Source organism: Aedes aegypti, chromosome 2 (genome assembly GCF_002204515.2).
Source record: "Aedes aegypti strain LVP_AGWG chromosome 2, AaegL5.0 Primary Assembly, whole genome shotgun sequence".
Classification (NCBI taxonomy): domain Eukaryota; kingdom Metazoa; phylum Arthropoda; class Insecta; order Diptera; family Culicidae; genus Aedes; species Aedes aegypti.
The window spans coordinates 116,000,314-116,020,212 of record NC_035108.1 but is presented as its reverse complement, the minus strand read 5'-3'; the positions used below and the strand labels follow the sequence as shown (position 1 = coordinate 116,020,212).

Below are 19,899 nucleotides of genomic sequence, written 5' to 3'. Positions count from 1 at the left end.
AAAATCTATGAACCTATGGAGTAGTCGCGTAGTAACCTCTGGAGCCTCAACAATTTACATAAAAAAATCATTGCAATGCGAAAAAAGGAAAAGGAGGCTTTAGATAGATTAGATGATGTGCGTAAAAAAAACTTTAAAGACGTTTGCTTGCATTTGTTCGAAATATGCTTTGGTACTTTCCAAGAATGTATTAAATATTGTGTACAAATATTCATTTCGGCATGGTTCAGTTTAGGATATCATAATAAAATGTTCCCAAACCTGTTCCTGGCTTCCTCAGAGTCAAGTTATGAAGGGCCCCATGATATTCGATCATTACCAGAATTTTTTTTGGATCTAAAACCACGATGTTCTGTTCAACAGTACTGTTCTATAGCGTTGAAATAAATAAACCATTATAAATATACTAGATGATATAGAGGCCCCTACTCATTACCACTTCAGGGCCCCTTAAAACCTGATTTCCGTTGCCCCAATACGTTTCAGTTTGTCAAAAACTCAATTTTTCATTCTAACTATGAGAGTTTTTCAACATGCTATTTGATTAATTTACAGCAAATTTGTAGCAACAATTTTCAAAAAAAAATTCCAATATTCTTTATTGAATTTAAGAATAATTATATTCCTCAAGGAATGTTAAGGGTGGCTTCAGAACTTTTGCAAATCTCTTAGAAAGTACTTGTTTATACGTTCAAAGTGAATTCCTCCCGGTGGAGTTCCGGAAAATTTACCTAAAAATGTTTCCTAATGTTTCAAAAGTTCTGTTTTCCCTCGAACAAATCTTATAGGTATTCTGTCAAATCTAATTCTGAGATATTTCGCTAAAAGTTCTACAACAAAATCTTCTGTGATTTCGTTTAAATAGTTTTCCCAAAAAAAATATTAAGGTACAGTGGGGGAAGTGTAGCAGTGGGGTAAGTGGATCATTTGTCAATATAAAGCATAAATACTTGAATATGTTGAATGTTTTCGTACCATTGCTTCGTTTTAGATTATATTCTTACGCCCACACTGAAAGTATTGCAAAACTGGTACTACACGTACACTAACACAAGCAAACTTGTTAGCTGCAAAAATCAATTAATTTGAAAATTGTTTTCCATCAATCAAAAATTCATTGGATCTCTGTCTAAAATCGAATTCTATTATTTTTTTCGACACATGGTGAACATTTCAGTTCTAATTGAATGAATCACAATGAAAAATATGTCATTTTTATAAATAAATACAAATATATTGGACATGATACACTTACACCTACTTTTTAATGGGGTGGGGTAAGTGGATCAAGAATAATTATCATTTATTGGCAGACTGCTTACGAGAATTTTAATAAGCTATAATATCCGCAAATGTTGTTTTCCTTTATTTTGTTCCATTCCCAGCTTGAATTTGTCAAATTGACCATAGAAAATTTGAATTAATCCACCTAAAAGTTTTTTTTTAACCTTTCTTGTACTAAAAAAATATAAAAAGAATAATAATTTTAAAATTTACACGAAACTTTTCGTGGTTTATCTAAGCTGAGTTGTAAAAGAGCAAAATATACTTATTTTCCAATCGAAAGCATAGTATCGTACCTAATTTGACCATATAAATTGTTCTAGACAGATGATACACATATATTCATAAGTAAAAAAGAAGGATTTCAGTTTGTTATTCAAACTGAAAAGTAACTAATATTTTTAAACCAAGAGTGTTTTTCCAAAATATCTTTAAGAATAATCCTACAACACTTCTGTATAACTTATGCGTATAAATGGATGAATTTTCTCCAAATTTTTCTAGTTACAATGTTTTTTTTTTGTTCAAATTAGTATGAATTAATATATACATACTTTTTATAATGTTTTGATTTAATAAAGGTACTTTTTAATTTTAAAGTATTAAAATGTAACATTAGTAGCACTAATAACAAGAGCGAGGGTAATATCATTCTTATTAAACATAATCACACTACATTTGTTTCGAGAACAGATTTTTTTTTAAAAGTGATCCACTTACCCCACCATGGTGGGGCAAGTAGATCATTTGGCGCAAATTTTTAAGTCTCTCATACTCAATGCATAACAATCAGAAAAATCGAAATAAATGACGATTTGAAGTATAATAGCCCCTTATTTGTTATCCACAGAAAAAAGTTTGAGTTACATTATTCACGTTAGCTGTACATAGCAATGAAGTTAACTATTGATTTTTCTGTATCCACTTACCCCACGGTACCTTATAAATTCTTCCGCGAAGTTTCTTCCTTAGGACATGTTTTCTTCTATTTTTTTTTTCTTTTTTGCTTTAAATCCTCGAATTATTCAAGAATTGAAAAGAACATTATTTTCGAAACGCTTCTTGCCTTCGAATCTTCAGAGGAAATTTGTTGAAAACAGGAACAGGAATTTCGTACAAAAATCTTTCCATACTCCAAAAAGCAACAATTTAAAGAATTTAAAAAAACATGTCAATTCTAGGAGTTTTGAAAAAAAAATAGAACTCTTGTACGTATGGTTCACGTTTTCTGAAAGTCCATCAGTCCGATCTTCCCTAAGGTTGCTCGTAACCCGGCCAGTACCGCGAGGAGGTTGCTGGACAGGAGGCTGAGGACCGCACAGCGGGATATATTTTATTCTTTTAGGTACGCGAGGCACCAATGGTACACCATGCCCAGCATTTAGCAACCAAAATAAGCCACATGTGAACTTTGATGAATACCAAACATTACTTCAACGGAGTTCCATCAAATTTACAAGGAAGGATCTCAGAGTGCTAAATGTGAGCTTGATGGATGTTTGAATTTTAATCTATGGTACAGGCTTTTTTCAAACATTGAGATACTCATAAAAAAAGGTTCGAAATTTCCATCGATGAAATATTTTAAAATTCACGAAGCAGATGCCACAACATCATATCGTACAGTTGTGGTGTGTTCATTTTTTTTCGGTCATCATGGTTTCAGACACACCATGTAAATGTTTCACGACGAACCTCTACTGCCGTGGAAAACTTTAGAATTAGAAAACGCACTACAAGCGCTTTATTCACCGCCACCATTTCCCGCGCGTCCGTCGCAACATCCTCCAAATAACATGTTTTACATTAGATGATTACCGAACGCAACAACACTCACCAGTAATCATTGCTTGTTTCTTCTCCCTTTCAGAAGCCGTCCATCAAAGGCAAAACGCCAGCCCCAATCAACGACGACGCACTGCCTTCTGGGAACATCCGATCTATCTGGCAAAGCTCTTCCAGGTTGCAGCGTTTTGCACTTGCACTTGCACATTTTGCCAGGCTGCCTCGCATGCAGTTGCAAAAGTAAAACCAAGTCGTAATAACAGTGTTTGCGCGGGAGACCTCCAGGAATAGTGGCCTCCCGGAGTGGCAGGTTATTGTGCGCAGCTGTGGTCTCTGCAAGAAGAACTGCGATAAGAAGAAAATTATTATTCGCATCCCGCCATCTTTTCCCCCAGCCCAAGTTGTTTGTGTTCCCAGATATTACACGCCTCCTCCAGTGATCGTGAAAGTAAACCCGTTCAAGTGAAACCCCCAAGTGCAAGTAATTGACCCATAAAGAAGCGAAGTGGGCTCTACACGTGCGCTGTGCGGTTCCAGATCTTACTCGGAGACGCATAATTTCTTCCATATTTTTATCTGCATGGCTAGCGGTAGGAAGTAGTGCTGACGGTTTCTATGAGCGTTCCGGGTAGAAACCGGGTGAACCTTCCAGTTGCCGAGTACGAACTAGAAGACCTGCTGCCATCGTCGTCGTCGTCGTCGTTCGGGACCGACGACGAGAAGCGCCAGCGGCACCAAAATGAGTACAAATTCGCCCGGTACGCCGAAGAAGTGTCGGCTCATCCTGCAGCAGTGCCTGGCGATTCAGCTGACCAAGCCGGGCAACCCGCCGGAGGATTTCTGGATGTACGATAGCGGCTATACGATTTTTCAGGTGAGTGACATGCGGATCTGTAATCAGCACATAGCTTATGATTATATCAAGGATTAAATCTAAAAGGAATTAGTTGTTATAGTTTTAAATAATCAAGTTACTTTTTCTGCCCGTTAGGAATAACAAAACGTAACAAAAATTAAATTTTTGCGTGTCTTAAAGATCAAATTATGTGCCTCTAGTAGATTTGGAGTCAGATAGAGGATGCCGTTCTCAGAAATGTTCCAGCATGTTACAATTTTTAGCTACAGATCGCCAAAGTTGCAAAAATACTATTTTCATTAATGTTTACATGAAATTTAAAGAATGATTAATCAAACATTTTTGTGATCTAATCCACCAAGCATGCAAAATATTACTTCGAGTTAGTATTAGTGAGATGTAAAAGTATAACATCGCACTATAAAAACAAATATTGCTTTCATTATTTTGTTGATGGGTTAAATTTAATTTAATTAAACATGCCGGTTTTCTACCATATATATATATAAACCGCTGTAGTTACATGCAAATAAATTTTCTTTTTAAAATAAATAGGGTAAGCGTTTCCTTAGTTGTGGGTGTTCCTATAGTTGCGGTACTGCCGTTTTTACTGATATTATTACATTAGCCATAGAACCGACACTGTCAATCGACGTATTGGCTTGTTGATACACGGAGTAGTTGAAAAGTGCGTTCAAATTGCTTTAAAACTGATGAAATATCACTAAAATTGCTAAAACTTCTATTATTTGTACCAATAGTTGCGGTAAAGTGTTCCTATAGTGGAGGATCCCATAAGAAAACAACGGATACCGCAACTATAGGAACACAAATTAAAAATTTACCACAACTAAAGGAACAGTGTATCAATAGTGGAGGTATTATTTTTCACTGACATGCCGTGGATTGCTGCGATGAAATCATTTTTCTCATTAAGTAAATGGTCGTTACTTCTCGTTACAACATTAACATGTACATTAATTGTACTTCTTGAACTTAGGCGGTTAAACGAAGTTAAATCGTGCTTAGTACCTCCACTGTTGATACATCTACCCTAAATCATTTAACGACGCGCATAACAAACAAGCCTTTCATGGCGCACCAACTTTGATTTTTTCATCATTCTTGCAGTCTCCATACAAATTTTTTCGTTATTCTTATATGGCAAAATACAATACTTTTCGAAACCATCAAATATAACTTTTGAGCATCGAAAGTGTTATGAACTTTGTTGATAATAAATGTTATACACATGAAGTTTGAATTCTGTGGCAAATTAAGCGAATAAATTGCCATACAAGTTGGCAAACTTGCATGCAAGTTGTCTGAAATAGTCAAATCTTGCATTTTCAACAATCAATATCTCACAAACTAGACGTGCTATTTTTTAAAAACGGTAATGGATTCAGCGGTATTTTGGTGCTTGAGGCAAAAACGACTTCCGCAGTATAAGTAATCAATTGAATATTCATCAATGACGTCTGCCGTATTTTATACGCTCAATAATATTTGCTTCTTTATACACATGCTACACGCTTAAAAAAGCGTTCTGGAAAACGTGAACTATCAAAAATACACCGTGAACTACCATGATTGGTCTCGTATACATGATCTAGTTCACGGTGTATTTTTGTTGTTGACGAGTTCACGCCTGCTGTTCACGGATACGAGAACGGATTTTTTTCTGTGTACAACTCGTAATTCATGCGTCTGCGCCACATAATATGTTCTACTTTTACATTGAATATTGTCCACAGTAATATACTTACACTTCCGTGCATAAGTTTGGGTTCACCCCCTAAAAACATACAAAGGTGTTAAGGCCATATCTCTGGGATTGCACGTTAAATTGAAGCTCTCTAAGCCGCATTCGAAAGACAAAGAGTTGTTCTTACTTCGTATGTATATTTCCCCAAAAACATTTTTGGAATTTTGTATACTAAATTTTTACTTAAAGTTGTGACATTTTTCAAAAAACACACTGAAAAAATATAGCTGTTTTCCAAGCACTGATGAACTCAAAAGTGAGTTCGTATAACTAAATTTGGAAGGTTTGTGCGTTAACCTAATTTTGAGTTGATGACGATGAAGTTGTTTTCATTGACAGTCATGCAAAAAAAAATGCCACCACCAAGACCACACAACCGGCAGATTAAATAATTCAACTTTCAGCACTAAGCCAATAACTCAAACTTGAGGCAACGCACTAAGTTTTGGTTTTTGGTAGTGGTTCTCTTCGCTCTCTGACAACAACGGAAGGAGCGAATGTAAGAGGGGTTGAAAATAGCTCAAAAATTAATTGACAAATATTCAAATATGGGCTTATTATTTTTTCTGTGAAAAAGGCGCTTTTCGCAGATGCTGCACCTGTTTTCACTTCACGGAAATCATCTTTGTCACATGTCACATGTGTTCCAAGATAAAAAAAATCTTCAACAACTTGAACACATCCCCATCAAACACTACCTCAGCACCAACACCACTAAACCCACCTCTACACCTACCTGCAACCATGTACTTTGTTTTGGTAGTATTGATGGTCAATTCTATGAGCCTATGCATGCTATAAAACGTTTGACTTTTACTGTGCGCCCTGTTTTCAAGTTGTCCGCGAGAGGCGCACAGTAAAAGTCAAAAGAACAAAAGAAATTTATGGCACGTGGGCTCACTCTCGCTGTCTTCCTCTTCAAAGGCACGAACGCCTCCTTCCTTGTCCCTATGGTCGATTCTAATGAGATCGATATCGTCCACAAAGCCAAAGAGCATATTCCTCCGTGTAATGATAGTACCACATACAGTAAACTCTTGCTTACTCGATATTTCGTATCTCGATATAGAGTTAGAGAACCATAGTAAAAGGTAATTTTTATGGCAAACTCGGTAGTTCCTTGGATCGCATTTGCACTGGTTTTGTGTTATTTAACTCGATACCACTTTAACTCGATGGTCCCTTCAATTATGAAGACTTGACCGTATAACCAACATTCCTTTAGAATTCTATCATAATTCTGTCAGGATTAGATCGGAGAATTTCTCCATGGTATCACTTATCAAAGATTTTAGGAATATCGATTGACACTCTTCCAGGGGTTATCCCAAATATTTACTCATGGACACCTACAGGTTTTTTCAAAGAAATCTGATTCTTATAAATCCCTCAATCGGTAGTATATCGGATGAATTGCTGGAGTAGTTCCTGGAGCAATTTTCAAAGTTTCCTTCAAAAGAACTGTTTGGAGCGGTAAATTTGAGGAAAAATTTGAAGAAAGACATAAAAGTTCTTTCAGAGCAATTCGTACTATTTTGTTAAAATGCATATGATAATCCTTATAAAAGTTTATGAAAGAATTTCATAAATACATCATTGAGAAAATAATGGTAAATACAATCAAGTTTTAGTTAAGTTTAACCTAAACTTTAGGTTGCACAAACAAAATTTTAGTTTGCTTAAACTCTTCACATTAGTTGGAACAATTTAAAGTTTTGGGTTATTTATTTGGCAAATTCGCATAAAAATACAACCAAATTACCAAATGTTAAAAACAATCAATATTTTGTTTGTTTCATTAGATAGTTCAAGAAACAACAAAAAAATTGAAAGAAAAAAACTACTAATTGAACTTTAACACTTAACTTCACTTTTGCAAAAGAAAAAATAAAATACTAAACAACACTAGTAAGATGAGCAAATAGCTTTAAACTCTAATATGTTGCTTATCTTGACTTGCAATAGGCCTGTTTGTCAAGATATGCAACATATTAGAATTTAAAGGTATTTGCTCATCTTTAGTATTTTATTTCTTCTTTTACAAAAGTAAAGTGAAGTGTTAAAGTTCAATTAATAGTTTCTTCATACACATATTTTAATAATCCTTCTATAAATTTTATAAAAGGGGCCCAAATAGCTGTAGCGGTAAACTCGCAGCTATTCAGCATGACCATGCTGAGGGTCGTGGGTCTTTTCGTAAAGGAAATTTTCTCGATTCCCAGGGCATATAGTATCTTCGTACCTGCCACACGATATACACATGCAAAAATGGTCAATCGGCAAAGAAAGCTCTCAGTTAATAACTGTGGAAGTGCTCATAAGAACACTAATCTGAGAAGCAGGCTTTGTCCCAGTATGTATGTATGTATGTATGTATGTATGTAGGTAGCCACCATCCTAGCTTGAGTCTTGCTCTGCATGCGGTTCCACTTAACAGTACAGTCAATTTCCATTATCAATCTGAATTCAACATACCATTGTATGAAGGGCCAAAATGGGGTGTGGCGGACCCGTAAGCAGAGACACTTACGCGAAACCCGCGGGAAATAGAGAATCTCCTTCCAATAATATGATCCAACGGAAAGTATAATGAAAATTGCAATACCTGTCAAGTTATCCACGGGATGGTTTGTTGTAAGAAGGGCGCGTCAAATCCAGTACAACTGTTGGGATAGAAGAACCCATCTACAAGGATGTTACGGTTACTTCAACCCTTGACTCCGGCTGGCACTCCACTCTATTGTCCAGCTGTAACTTCAATGATGCCCTGATGCACCCTCCCAATATCACCCATGTTATATTCAATTAAATGATTATTATGTAATAAATTTAAATACAATAATTTAAAATATGAAAAAATATTAGAAATCTTGAAATAACTCGATGATTTGACCTAGAATCGTTGAATAAAAGATTATTAGTATTAAATACATAACATATTGTTCCAACAAGCCTGAAAAAAAAATATAATGACAATGCACATTGTATGTGTTTTACGAAGGCTTCCTGCCATTATATCTCCTGAAAACAAATGTCATGAATTAAATAAATCGTTTGCAGGTGCTTTGCAGGAAATCTGTAATCAATTTTTGAATTAATGGTTAAAATTATTAACTAAGCCAATGACTGTCACTCTCACATATAATTATGAAGTGCAATCGAACTATAAAAATTAGTAAAATGTGAACTCGATTTTGACAGCCCGGTTTTGTTTATTTTATTTTCAATACATAAAATGAACATTAAGGCTGCGATATGTATTAAGTTATTGAAAATAAGTGGTGTGAACCCAAAAATGATTGAATCTGTTACATGATATGAATAAAAATTATAAATTTATGAAGTTATGAATAAATAAATTTAAACAGATACATGAGATCATACTTCAACCCATAAATAGTTATGAGTAAACCTGTAAATGTAAATAAGTAACTGAAAGCATGAAAAAACTAGAGATGCACGACAGCCATTTAAACGCGTAAACAGTATCTAGTCGAGAAACAGGTTTATCTCCAGCCGGAATACAATATCTGGACCAAATCAAATTTCCATTAATTAAATGTATATATAATGAATAAATATTGAAGAAATAAAGTGAAAGTCCAAAGCATTAACAAAAACACTGGTGCTCTGTTGATCGTACGGAAGCTTTTTGTTTCAATGGACCTAAATCTGCTGCAGTTTGCATGAGCTAACGTTTTAAATAGTGTGTATGCACGGTAATGCAATAAAATGTGATAGAATACAATAGAATAAAATATAATAGAATTTAATGCAGAACAACAAAAATATGTACAAAATAATATAAGTAGTATAATCAAACAAGGCATAAAATACTAAAACTACTATTTATTTGTTCCTACATAAATGAACTTGATGAAACCTCGCTAACAATTTTTCGCCAATTCACTCGGTACATGACTGCTTCTCTCCATCCACGACCTACGCTCCCCTGGTACTGGTAATATAATTCATTATAGTAATATAAAACATTATAATAGATTATAGTATAGCATAATGTAATATAACATAAAGACAAATATAAACAATATATAACAAGAGAATATAAATCGAATGATTCCAATCGCCTAAACGCTCCGTGTTGTAATCAACTTCATTCCCATACTGAACCCCTAAAAGTATCAAAGATTACGATTTATGTTTTTAAACCCCAAACGAAAACTCAAGAGAGTTAATCCACAGATAAACAGCTAGAAAAATTATCGATTTAAAACATAGTCACGTAATTATTAACGCCCATTCAAAAAATACTGTGTCTGGCTAGCCGGTTACCAGGTGACGGTAGTGCGCAAAAGTCAAACTCGAACAAAAGTGATGCGAGCACCACGGGTGAGCCGTCGGCCAGCTTATAAATATCAGAATTAAGCGCTATTTTGCAGTACGCTGAAAATAATTCGAGTGCTACATCTGTTTGTCTGTGGTTAACATAAAATTAATAACAATGATATAATCTAAAAAGTTATTGATTCAATGTAATTTTTGCCATCAGTCCTCCGCCACACCAGGAAATGCGCACCAGCAAGCAATTTTTTGCACGAAACCTATTTGATGAAGAGGAAAAATTTCCGTTATCACAGTCAAATCGAGCCTTCACAAAATATAACATAAACCTGAAAGGCTTAGGGTTCATTCAAATATTACGTAACGCAAAATTTATCAATTTTAGACCCCCTCCCACCCCCACGTAACAGCTTTTGTATGGGAAATTTTAAATTTTTGTATGGATCGTAACACTATGTAAGACCCCCTCCCTCCCCATGTTGCATTACGTAATATTTGAACGGTCCCTTAGTTGAAAATCCATCCCTAGTTTTAAACGGTTAAGAGTAGATACAATCCCGAGCTCGTTATGTCGGATGGTAGAACCGAATCGGTTTATAAACATATGTGAATATAACTAGATACGTAACATGAAAAGATCTCACCCAATTAAGGAAAACGTTAGCGTTAGCGTTAGCGTAGTTACGGTATACTTCGTAGATTGGATACTAGCAACATTCATGTTTCTTTTTAATAATCTCATCCTGACTACTTTCAAGAACAAGGCAGGGGAGTATACCTTGTTCAAATCATAAACAAGAATACTAAAATCATGAATATCGCTATTCCCGGCCACGCCCATCTTTACCGTAACTTGGGATAGGGGAAGGAAATGTTGATGTAGCACTTACTTAATGAGAGGCCACCGACTCAGCGACACCCTCATAAGTGCTACGGAGTTGGAGGTTGGGGAAGGTATATTGTCAGGATTCGCCTAGAAAGCTGGCGATAGACCATAAATATTTGTTGTTTAAGCGTTTTCAAATTAATCTTTTGAATGCCGGCAATCAAAAGAGAAAACAATAGCTTATTTATAGTATAAATAGTATTTCGCGAAATGCTTGTCGATTGTGCAGTAATATTTTTGCTCAATAACCAGTAAAAAGCAAAACCGATCCCTCCAGGGTCATCGGATTGTATAAAATAACGATAGATAATCGAAAAACGAAAGGAAGCGCGTTCGAACTAAACACCCTAAAAAGCATCCACAACCGATTGTTAGTTGCGTAACACCCGCCCGGACAGAATGCGCAATCTGAACATAATTATCAAACTCCGAAAATAACATTTTCCGTTCAAGAAACGATCAGAAGTTCCACGACGCGGACAAAAACGATCCGGAAGGCTCACAAAAGAAAAAGTATCATACTGGAACAAACTCACCGGATTGATTCTCTAAATTTATGTGCTGCCTGTCACTTCCGGATGGTTCGGTGAACTTAGGGCAGCCAAAAACCAACAGTACTGAGGACACAAATCAAACAAATCACTTTTTCATTTTTCACTTTCACTATTCCATTTCTGAATGTAAAAACTGTCCTGCTTGGGCTTCATGAAGCACTACCCAGCAAGACACTCCAAAACAGGAAAAAAAAATCTCCGGCGACGAAAACATGCGCGAAACCGTGAGCCAAATCTATCGGACGACGCAAAACCGAACTGTCCTGCTTGGGCTTCACGAAGCACTCATCTCACCCAATTAAGGAAAACGATGCAAAAACGTTGAAGTGTTTCCTTTAGACGGCATTGGTTTGTGGTACTGCTTCTTTGCCTCATTCCCTTGGATTTACGATTGCACACATGATCTAGTTTTTCTTCAAAACAAACTGACAACACAACTTTCTGGCTCTATGTTGCCGCACCTATACGATCACGTCATTTTCTGACATCTTCTGCATGTCTTCTCATTCACCCACATATACAGAAAACAACCACCACATTACGCTTTCGAAAAAGTACACACACATTTATTATGCCACCTGCACACACTAATGAACAAAATACTTTGTTCGTTCCCCCATATACTCATCCGCCGCCTGCACTCCCACTTTAAATTTATCATTTTTTTTTTCTCGACGCCGGCCCAGCGTTGCCAACCTTCCAGATTTGTCTGGAATATTCCAGATTTTTGAGGCTCCATTTAACAAAAATCTGGAAGATCCAGATAAATTTTGTAATGAATTTATAAGGTTTTGTAAATAATTTGTAAGGTTCTCCAAATACGACATTAGAAATCCAGACTTTTCCAGACAAATTTTCAAAATCTTCCAGATTTTTGAAAAATTGACTTGGCATCCCTGCGCCGGCCACTAGCGACGCCGATCATATAGCATCAGCTCATGCTCTCCGAAACCACCGCACCCATACATTCTCCCTACAGCTTGTGTTCGGATCATTCTTGAAGCTTCGCATGTTAGCACTAACACTTTCAAAATTTAGGCCGTCTTTCACTGAAGAAATCTTTACTATGCCTAGATTTCAAATCAATTAAGTTTTTTTTTGTAGCTGATTCTTTGAATATAATATATATTACATTTTTTATATGCTTTTCACTCCGACGACATTCACTTAACACATTTTCACCACCGAAAATAGACACCGAACGCGATTTGAGTAGTCGGTACTTGGGAGAAAAACGCAGAGCTTCTAAGAGAACGTCTGATGACGATGACGTGCCACACCGAACTGAGAAGCAGGCTTTGTCCCAGTGGGGACGTAACGCCATAAAGAAAAAGAAATTTTATAAACAAAGGTTTGTTTCAATCTAAAGTCGGGAGCAGGCCGTTAGGCCGAATGCCATTAGGCCGAAATTACATTTGACCATTTATCACATTCATCAGTATTTATTTCCTTCTTAAAAACAAAGGCTGTTCTTATTACAGTCAACTCTCCCTTACTCGATATTTTGTATCTCTATATCGAGTTAGAGAACCATAGTGAAAGTAGGTTTTCATGGCTACCTTGACGGTCTCTTAAAACGCATTTGCACTGGTTTTGCGTTCTATAACTCGATACCTCCCTAACTCGATGATCCCTTCAATATCGAGTTATAGAGCTTTGACTGTAGTTATGTTTCACAGTGGATATTGTGGGCTTTAAGGTAATGCAAATTATCCTGGCCTAACAACTCAAAACCTATTTGTCCTTAAAACATTTTCGGCAACTTCTAGGTAATGTAAATTACCCTGACCTAACAATTAACAACCTACTTGATCTAAAAAATAATGTACCTTACGATCCAATGGAACTGTCGGCCATGTTCGGCTTAATGACCCTTTCGGCCTAACGACCTTTTCAGCCTAACGGGATAAAACCTTGAAAAAACAAACATTTTGGGTTGTTTCAATATAAAGCCATCAATTTGAATTTGCCAATCATTAGCTCGAATCAAATAAAATTTGAAGTTGAATTTACAATTCATCTCAGCCGAAAGCTTGCTCCCATTATTCTCTATTAAGGTGAAACAGTTTGGAATCTAACTTCTAAGATTGCACTTAAGCTTCAAAGGCACTAATCTCGCGAAAAAAAAGCATCCCACAAGAGTGAACTTTTTATTTTGGCTTTGTTCACTAGCAGAAAGCTTAAAATAAGAAGATCAAGAACGTTCGCCTACTATTTCTTCAGTTTAGTGCCTTTAAAAATGCGAGTAGGGTCATAAGTCGGCCATCGTGACGGCCATCTTTTGATTACGAGATGTGAACATCATCTTCCAAGTTGCATTCCTACTGATCTGTTAGAAAGAATCATGATTGGAATGTTATGAGCGGTTGAAGAAACGGTTTAAATTATATTACATTTGAGGCTTTACCTACCTATCACCGTGTATATAGACCGTGTTCCTCGTTGCGCCATATTTCAAAGCTTGGAATAGCATAACTCTTTTAATTTAGTACCTCTGCCTCCTAGAACTATCTTCCTTTTTATTTGCATTGTGGCACTGATCATTAGCATTTTACCTCACAAGTTTATTGATGAATCGATCACAAATCAATGCATAAAACTTATTAGACATTGCTTATGGTGCACAGAATGTGATACAGCAAAAGGCAACGATATAAAACAGGTTCGAGACCAAAAAAAATGACAACAATATCCACAAACAAAATATTTCTTCAATTTAAAATATGATTTTTGATAAACCAATCTAAAATTTTAGTTTGAGTTAAGTCGTTTACAACTATTCGGAACAAGATAATGTATAGGCTAAATAAAGAGCTATTTATTTGAAAACAATTAAAATATCAGTTTGAAACAAACTTCATCTATTTTGAAATGTTGATATGATCTTAGTTTAAAACAACAAACTTTACAGTTTTGTTTGAAACAAAATAGGGTAGATGTATTAATAGTGGAGGTACTAAGCACGTTTGAACTTCATTTAAGCGCCTAAATTCAAAAAGCGCAATTATTTTACAAGTTAATGTTGTAACGGGAAGTAAAAACCATTGAGTTAATGAAAAAAATGATTTCATCGCAGTAATCCACGGCATGTCAGTTAAAAATAATACCTCCACTATTCGTACACTGTTCCTTTAGTTGCGGTATATTTTTAATTTGTGTCCTATAGTTGCGGTATTCGTGGGTTTCTTATGGGATCCTGCACTATAGGAACACTTTACCGCAACTATTGGTACAAGTAAGAAAAGTTTTACCAACTTTAGTGATATTTCATCAGTTTTGAAGCATTTTGAACGCTCTTTTAAACAATTCCGTGTATCAGCAAGCCAATAGCCACGACACCCACAACTAAGGGAACACTTACCCTACTGACTTTAAAGCTACTAAATGAGGTTTGATAACAATCAAATTAGTATATTGAATTTCATAAAAAAAACTAGGTTGTTTTCAAACTTGGCCGATTTTTTCCGTGATACTTCAATATGTGAGTAATTTTTTTCTGGATGTGTGCTAAGTACCGTGATGAATCAAAATCCGGACGGGACCAATATCCGGACACTCAAATAATATTTATTGATTTATCGATGAAATTTAACAATAATCTTGTAATATTTCCTTGTATCTTAAGATTAAAACTTATTTTATGATTTCCCGATAAATTTCCATCTAGTAAGCTTTGCCATAAAAATATTAAAAATAAAAACAAATTCGCAACGTCAGTTTTGCCTTTTTCCTGCGTCGTTCAAGTTCATACTGTAAAGTTTCCAATTGACTTATCAGAATTGATTCACTCGCGAATGTGTGAATAGATATTATTTTTACTGCTTGTTTGGTTCAGAAAAGTGAATGTGATGATAAATTATAGATAAACAGTGATTTGGTGTGAAAATTAACTAAATCAAGAGCAAAAAGACGCTGTCCGGGTTTGTGAGCCATTGTTTCTCTAGCCGGACACAAAACGATATCGCAATATATTTGCAGTGAAAAGTACTATTTTTGAAGAACATATGAAAAAAATTAAAAATTACGGTTTGAATGAATTTATTACAAGCACTTGGAGGTTGTAGCCTGCATTTCACTTTAAATTTATATGATTTGTGCTAACATAAGAACAACACGACACTCACGAAAACGCGACGTGAGACAAGACATAACACTTAAAGTTCTTACTATCATAAAAAAGCTCAAAAATTACCTTTATGTCGACCGGTTTCGGGCGCGATGTAGCCTATCTACGGGACAATGTCCGACTGATTGCGATTCGTACGATGTTTGTACACGTCCGAAGAGAAAAACTGCTACTGAAGTATCGTATCAAACAAACACGAAACGATGGGAGGATCGTCTTCATTCATCAGCGGTCCATGATTGCAAGCAATTGGGTCCTAAAATTTTTGATAAAATCTAATTTTTATTTAACAACACGAAAGAGCATGTTACTTCAACTACTTTAGCAGTTTTTCCCGCTCAAATAACGGCTATATCATGTTAAAACTTTAATTTAAAAATTGGGTCCATAAATGAACCTTGACACTTGTGATCATGTTTGACGTTCGCTTAGTCGACAAAAACACCACAGGGGTTTCAGTTTTAACACTGGGGATGTTCCTATCTGACATTTCGGAAGGGACATGGAAAAAAAAATACACTCGAAATTTGAGTTTAAGCCAAGGGGTGTGACAAAATCTAAAAAAAAATATTTGTTGGACTTAAACTAACGGAAAACATTAGAAAACTGAGTAGACATGTGTTTTTGGCCTAAACTTAAGCATTTGGCACTAAAATCGGGACAGGGCTTTAGGACCCTATTATGAAATTATTTATGAAGGGATTTTATGGCGTTATTGAAACGATTCCTTTTGGGTTTCCCCAAAAAATTGCAGAGGAGTTTTAAACTTTTTTTTTCTTGTAAATTCTGTGAAAAGTTGTTTGAACATTTGAAAAAAAGTTCATGGAGAAATTTGTATATGAGTTCTCAAAGGAATTTTTGGTAAAAAAAAACCTTGGACAAATTTCTTAGGACTCGGTGTACAGTCGAAGGAATCTTTTTGTCTAACAAAAAATTCTTCACTGGCTATTTTCAATGAAAAATTGTGCACTGGCTAAAAATGAAGGTTGGTATTTTATTCCTGCTGTATTATGTTCTATAACATAATTTACTTACACGTTACGTGGGTAAATCGCCTTTTTTGAGGTGTGATATGGGGCAAGATCTGCCAATCTGAATTTAAATCTCACTTTGTTTGTCGGGCTAGAGTAACATATTCTGGTAGTTAAAATCCATGTTACTGACAATAGTTTCTGAAATTGAACCTATTTCACCTACACGTAAATAAGTGTGCGGTATAAACTACCATTTTAAAGGGTTAACTTAAACGCTCGCACCGGCAATTTTCTGCAGACCAGAAATGCGCTTCATGTACCGTTTTGTCTCAAATTCCGAACAGACTCATATTCCGAACACTCGCTTTTTGTATGACGATGAGGTTGAAATGTTTCACTGAAATAAATCATCGAATAACCAGGATATGGCAGTCAATTATAATTCAATTTAATCATCTTCCAATCTATTTTATACCTGGGCAGTAGTGATGATTCTCTAGGTCTAGACCAGTAAAACAAGCTCAGATAAATTTGTTTGCGAAATTAATTATTTGAAGACGATTTATTCGTGCTGTTCGGAATTTGAATCAAGGTGTTCGGAATATGAGACAGAATGAACACAGTGTTCGGCATTTGAATCAAAATGTTGTTGCATACTTTTACGTAAAAACAATACTAAACAAGTTTAAATCAAATATCAAATGTCCAATAATGACACTAACTCAACAAGGACTGGTTAATACTGAAAATTCAAGGACTCACGTGAATGCTGATTACTAAAATAATTTTCTAGCTTGATTTGGTTTTGCTGCTGATACAAATTCAATTTTAAAAATTTTCGCGGACTAACCATACTACCGAATACTACCGATTTGATTCCTTAGAAATCAAATCGATTATGTTTAATTACGGGCGCGCCTTCGCTGAGATGTTTGTCTTAATTAAGGGTGTAAATAGTAGGACCTTTTCATCACATTCGTTTTTCCCATCAATCTCTGAGGAATCCAAACAATAACTGTACAGGAATCAATACTTCAATGGAAAATGAGTAATGTGACATGCACTTTACACTAAGAACACGGGTAATCCCACAATAGATCAATGTAATAGTCACAGTAGCTCATCCGAAAAGAAGAAGTAACAAAATTTACAATGCAGGCAAAAAATCACTTCAATATCTAAAAAATCTGCATTTCACACAAATTATTTCACAAATATTTCTTTTCTGTCTTATACCAAAGCCAGAGATTTGGGATTAACTTCTGACTCTTAGACAAAACTGAAGCATTATTCAACAGCCCAAAAATTTTCTGGCCACGTCCTTGCAATGGCTGGACAATAGGAAGGAATGATAAGTTGGATGGCTACATAGTTAAGAGAGTTACAGATATTGTTCAGTCATCGTTCAGGCCTTATATGTATGGGACTGGGCAAGGATACAGTGTCCATTAGACCATGGATTCAATCCCGTCCCCTTCAATATCTGACTAAAAAGGCACAAAACATCAATTTGAAGAGGTACGCCACGTTCTAGTAAGAACGTAGTAGAGCTATAATCGAAAAAGAAAATGTCAAACAAAGCTAGACAGTTCAAGTCACGTGTCGCCGACACACACCGCGCATCGCATTACATCTTGTTTCAACTGACATAGTTTTCACTATCGAATTCCTTAGTTACAGCCAGTGACGAGCGGTGTCGTCTCAGTTACATATCTACCTCACATGACATTCCAATGAATGATTCATCTTGTTTTGATGGATCTAAAAAGCGAGTATAATGTTTCACATTTGTTAATAATCGCTCATCTTGCTGCACCCCTACCAGTAGGGTGATTCAAAATTAAAAAAAAAAGTGTGATAATCCAATTTCCGTTATCTTGTTTACTATACTACCGATCAAAATTGTGTTCAGTAAAATAATCAATATTTTCTGTGGTGATTCAAAGGCGGCCCAAAGATGTTGTAGGTTTATAGGCAAATTGCTATATAGAACTTTGAAAAATGACTTAAAGTTAATATTGTACAGAAGTGAAAACTTATCATCTCATAGTGAAAACTCATCCTTCAAACCATAATAAGGGAAGTTGCAGAAGAAAGCAGTTCAATATGACGAATGGGAGAAAAGAAATCCATAAAGATGTGTCCTGTTATTTACCTCCATGTAGGATTACAGTCCCGTAAACTTCTGCAAAAATCCCAAACAAAATTACCTCAAAAAGGTTTTGTTTTTATCAGCAACTTTCTTTGTTATGGTTTACTATGTGATGATAAGTTTATATTTACATTACAGTATTGACGTGTTTCGAGCATTTGTTTTTCAAATTCTCTATTATGGAAATTACATAAAAACTTACATTGTCTTTGTCCAATAAGGTTGAAAACTTCTCAGAAAACTAAGATAAAAATGGTAAAGAAGATTGGATTTCCAAACTTTTTTGAATTTTGAATCGCTCTAACCTTTCAATGTATACCCGTGGGCTGATGCGGGCAAAGCGTGAGCTTCAAAAACTCGTCTTATCCAACGAACTTGAGAAATGCCGGGTGCTGGCCATGTCGGCTTATCCGATACGCTGCTTATTTCACTCCTCTGTTTTAAGTTTTCCATCGACCGTGCATGACTGGCTGCTGTGTGAAAAATCCACTCAACCATAGACAGAATCCCACTTGCAAACAACACGCCGCCGTAAGTAATTGAGAGTGTTAAGGTAGTCATCCGAAGTACAAACAACACAACATTTTTTTCGCACGTAATCACGGTGGGGAAATTAAAAATCAGCTGTTAAATGTTCGGATAAACGCCGGTCCCGTTTCTGGTTGTCTCAAGTTGGCAGTTAAACTGCTACCGTGAATTGCATAGCTTCGAACATGCACTCTGATGGTGTGCAGCGCAAGTGTGAACGAAAATCTGCCGGAAAACGAGATTTGCGAGATTGGTAAATTGCTACACGCACGCGAGAGGCAGCTGCAGGTGAGAAGCTGGAAAACTTTGCATTCAGCTGGTGAAACGAAAGAATCTTGATGGGAGGAAATTACCCTACCGCTAGCTGAAACGACGGCTCGGTGATTGACAATGATAGCTCAGCAATGACTACCTATATTGCCGACTTTAATCTAAACCCCCTGTACCTCTACAAAGGTTCTCAAACTTTTCCTCAGAATGACTTGGCCTTTGCTTTATTCGTATTATTTCAAACATAAATTTCAGTTCATTTCAAATTTTATTTTGAAGCCTTGAGAACCTTCTCCTGGAATTACAACAGCTAGTTCATATTGGTACATCATACAATACAACCAGCCTGCAAATTTGTTCGAGTGACCTCGATGGTATTTTTGAAAGCTCAATTTGTATCTAGCGTGAGCCCTA

The 19,899-nt window shown here is 35.8% G+C and overlaps 1 protein-coding gene across 1 annotated transcript in view; it reads left to right on the top strand.

The window, feature by feature from the left end:
• The window catches only part of LOC5565543 (ankyrin repeat-containing protein kinase A), a 540,177-nt gene that overhangs the window by 461,273 nt on the left and 59,005 nt on the right, over positions 1-19,899 (top strand). Inside the window, exon 5 of the mRNA XM_021842078.1 lies at positions 3,155-3,943. Coding sequence (XP_021697770.1) covers positions 3,809-3,943 — 135 coding nt within the window. The 5' untranslated portion in view covers positions 3,155-3,808. The remainder of the gene's footprint in view (positions 1-3,154; positions 3,944-19,899) is intronic.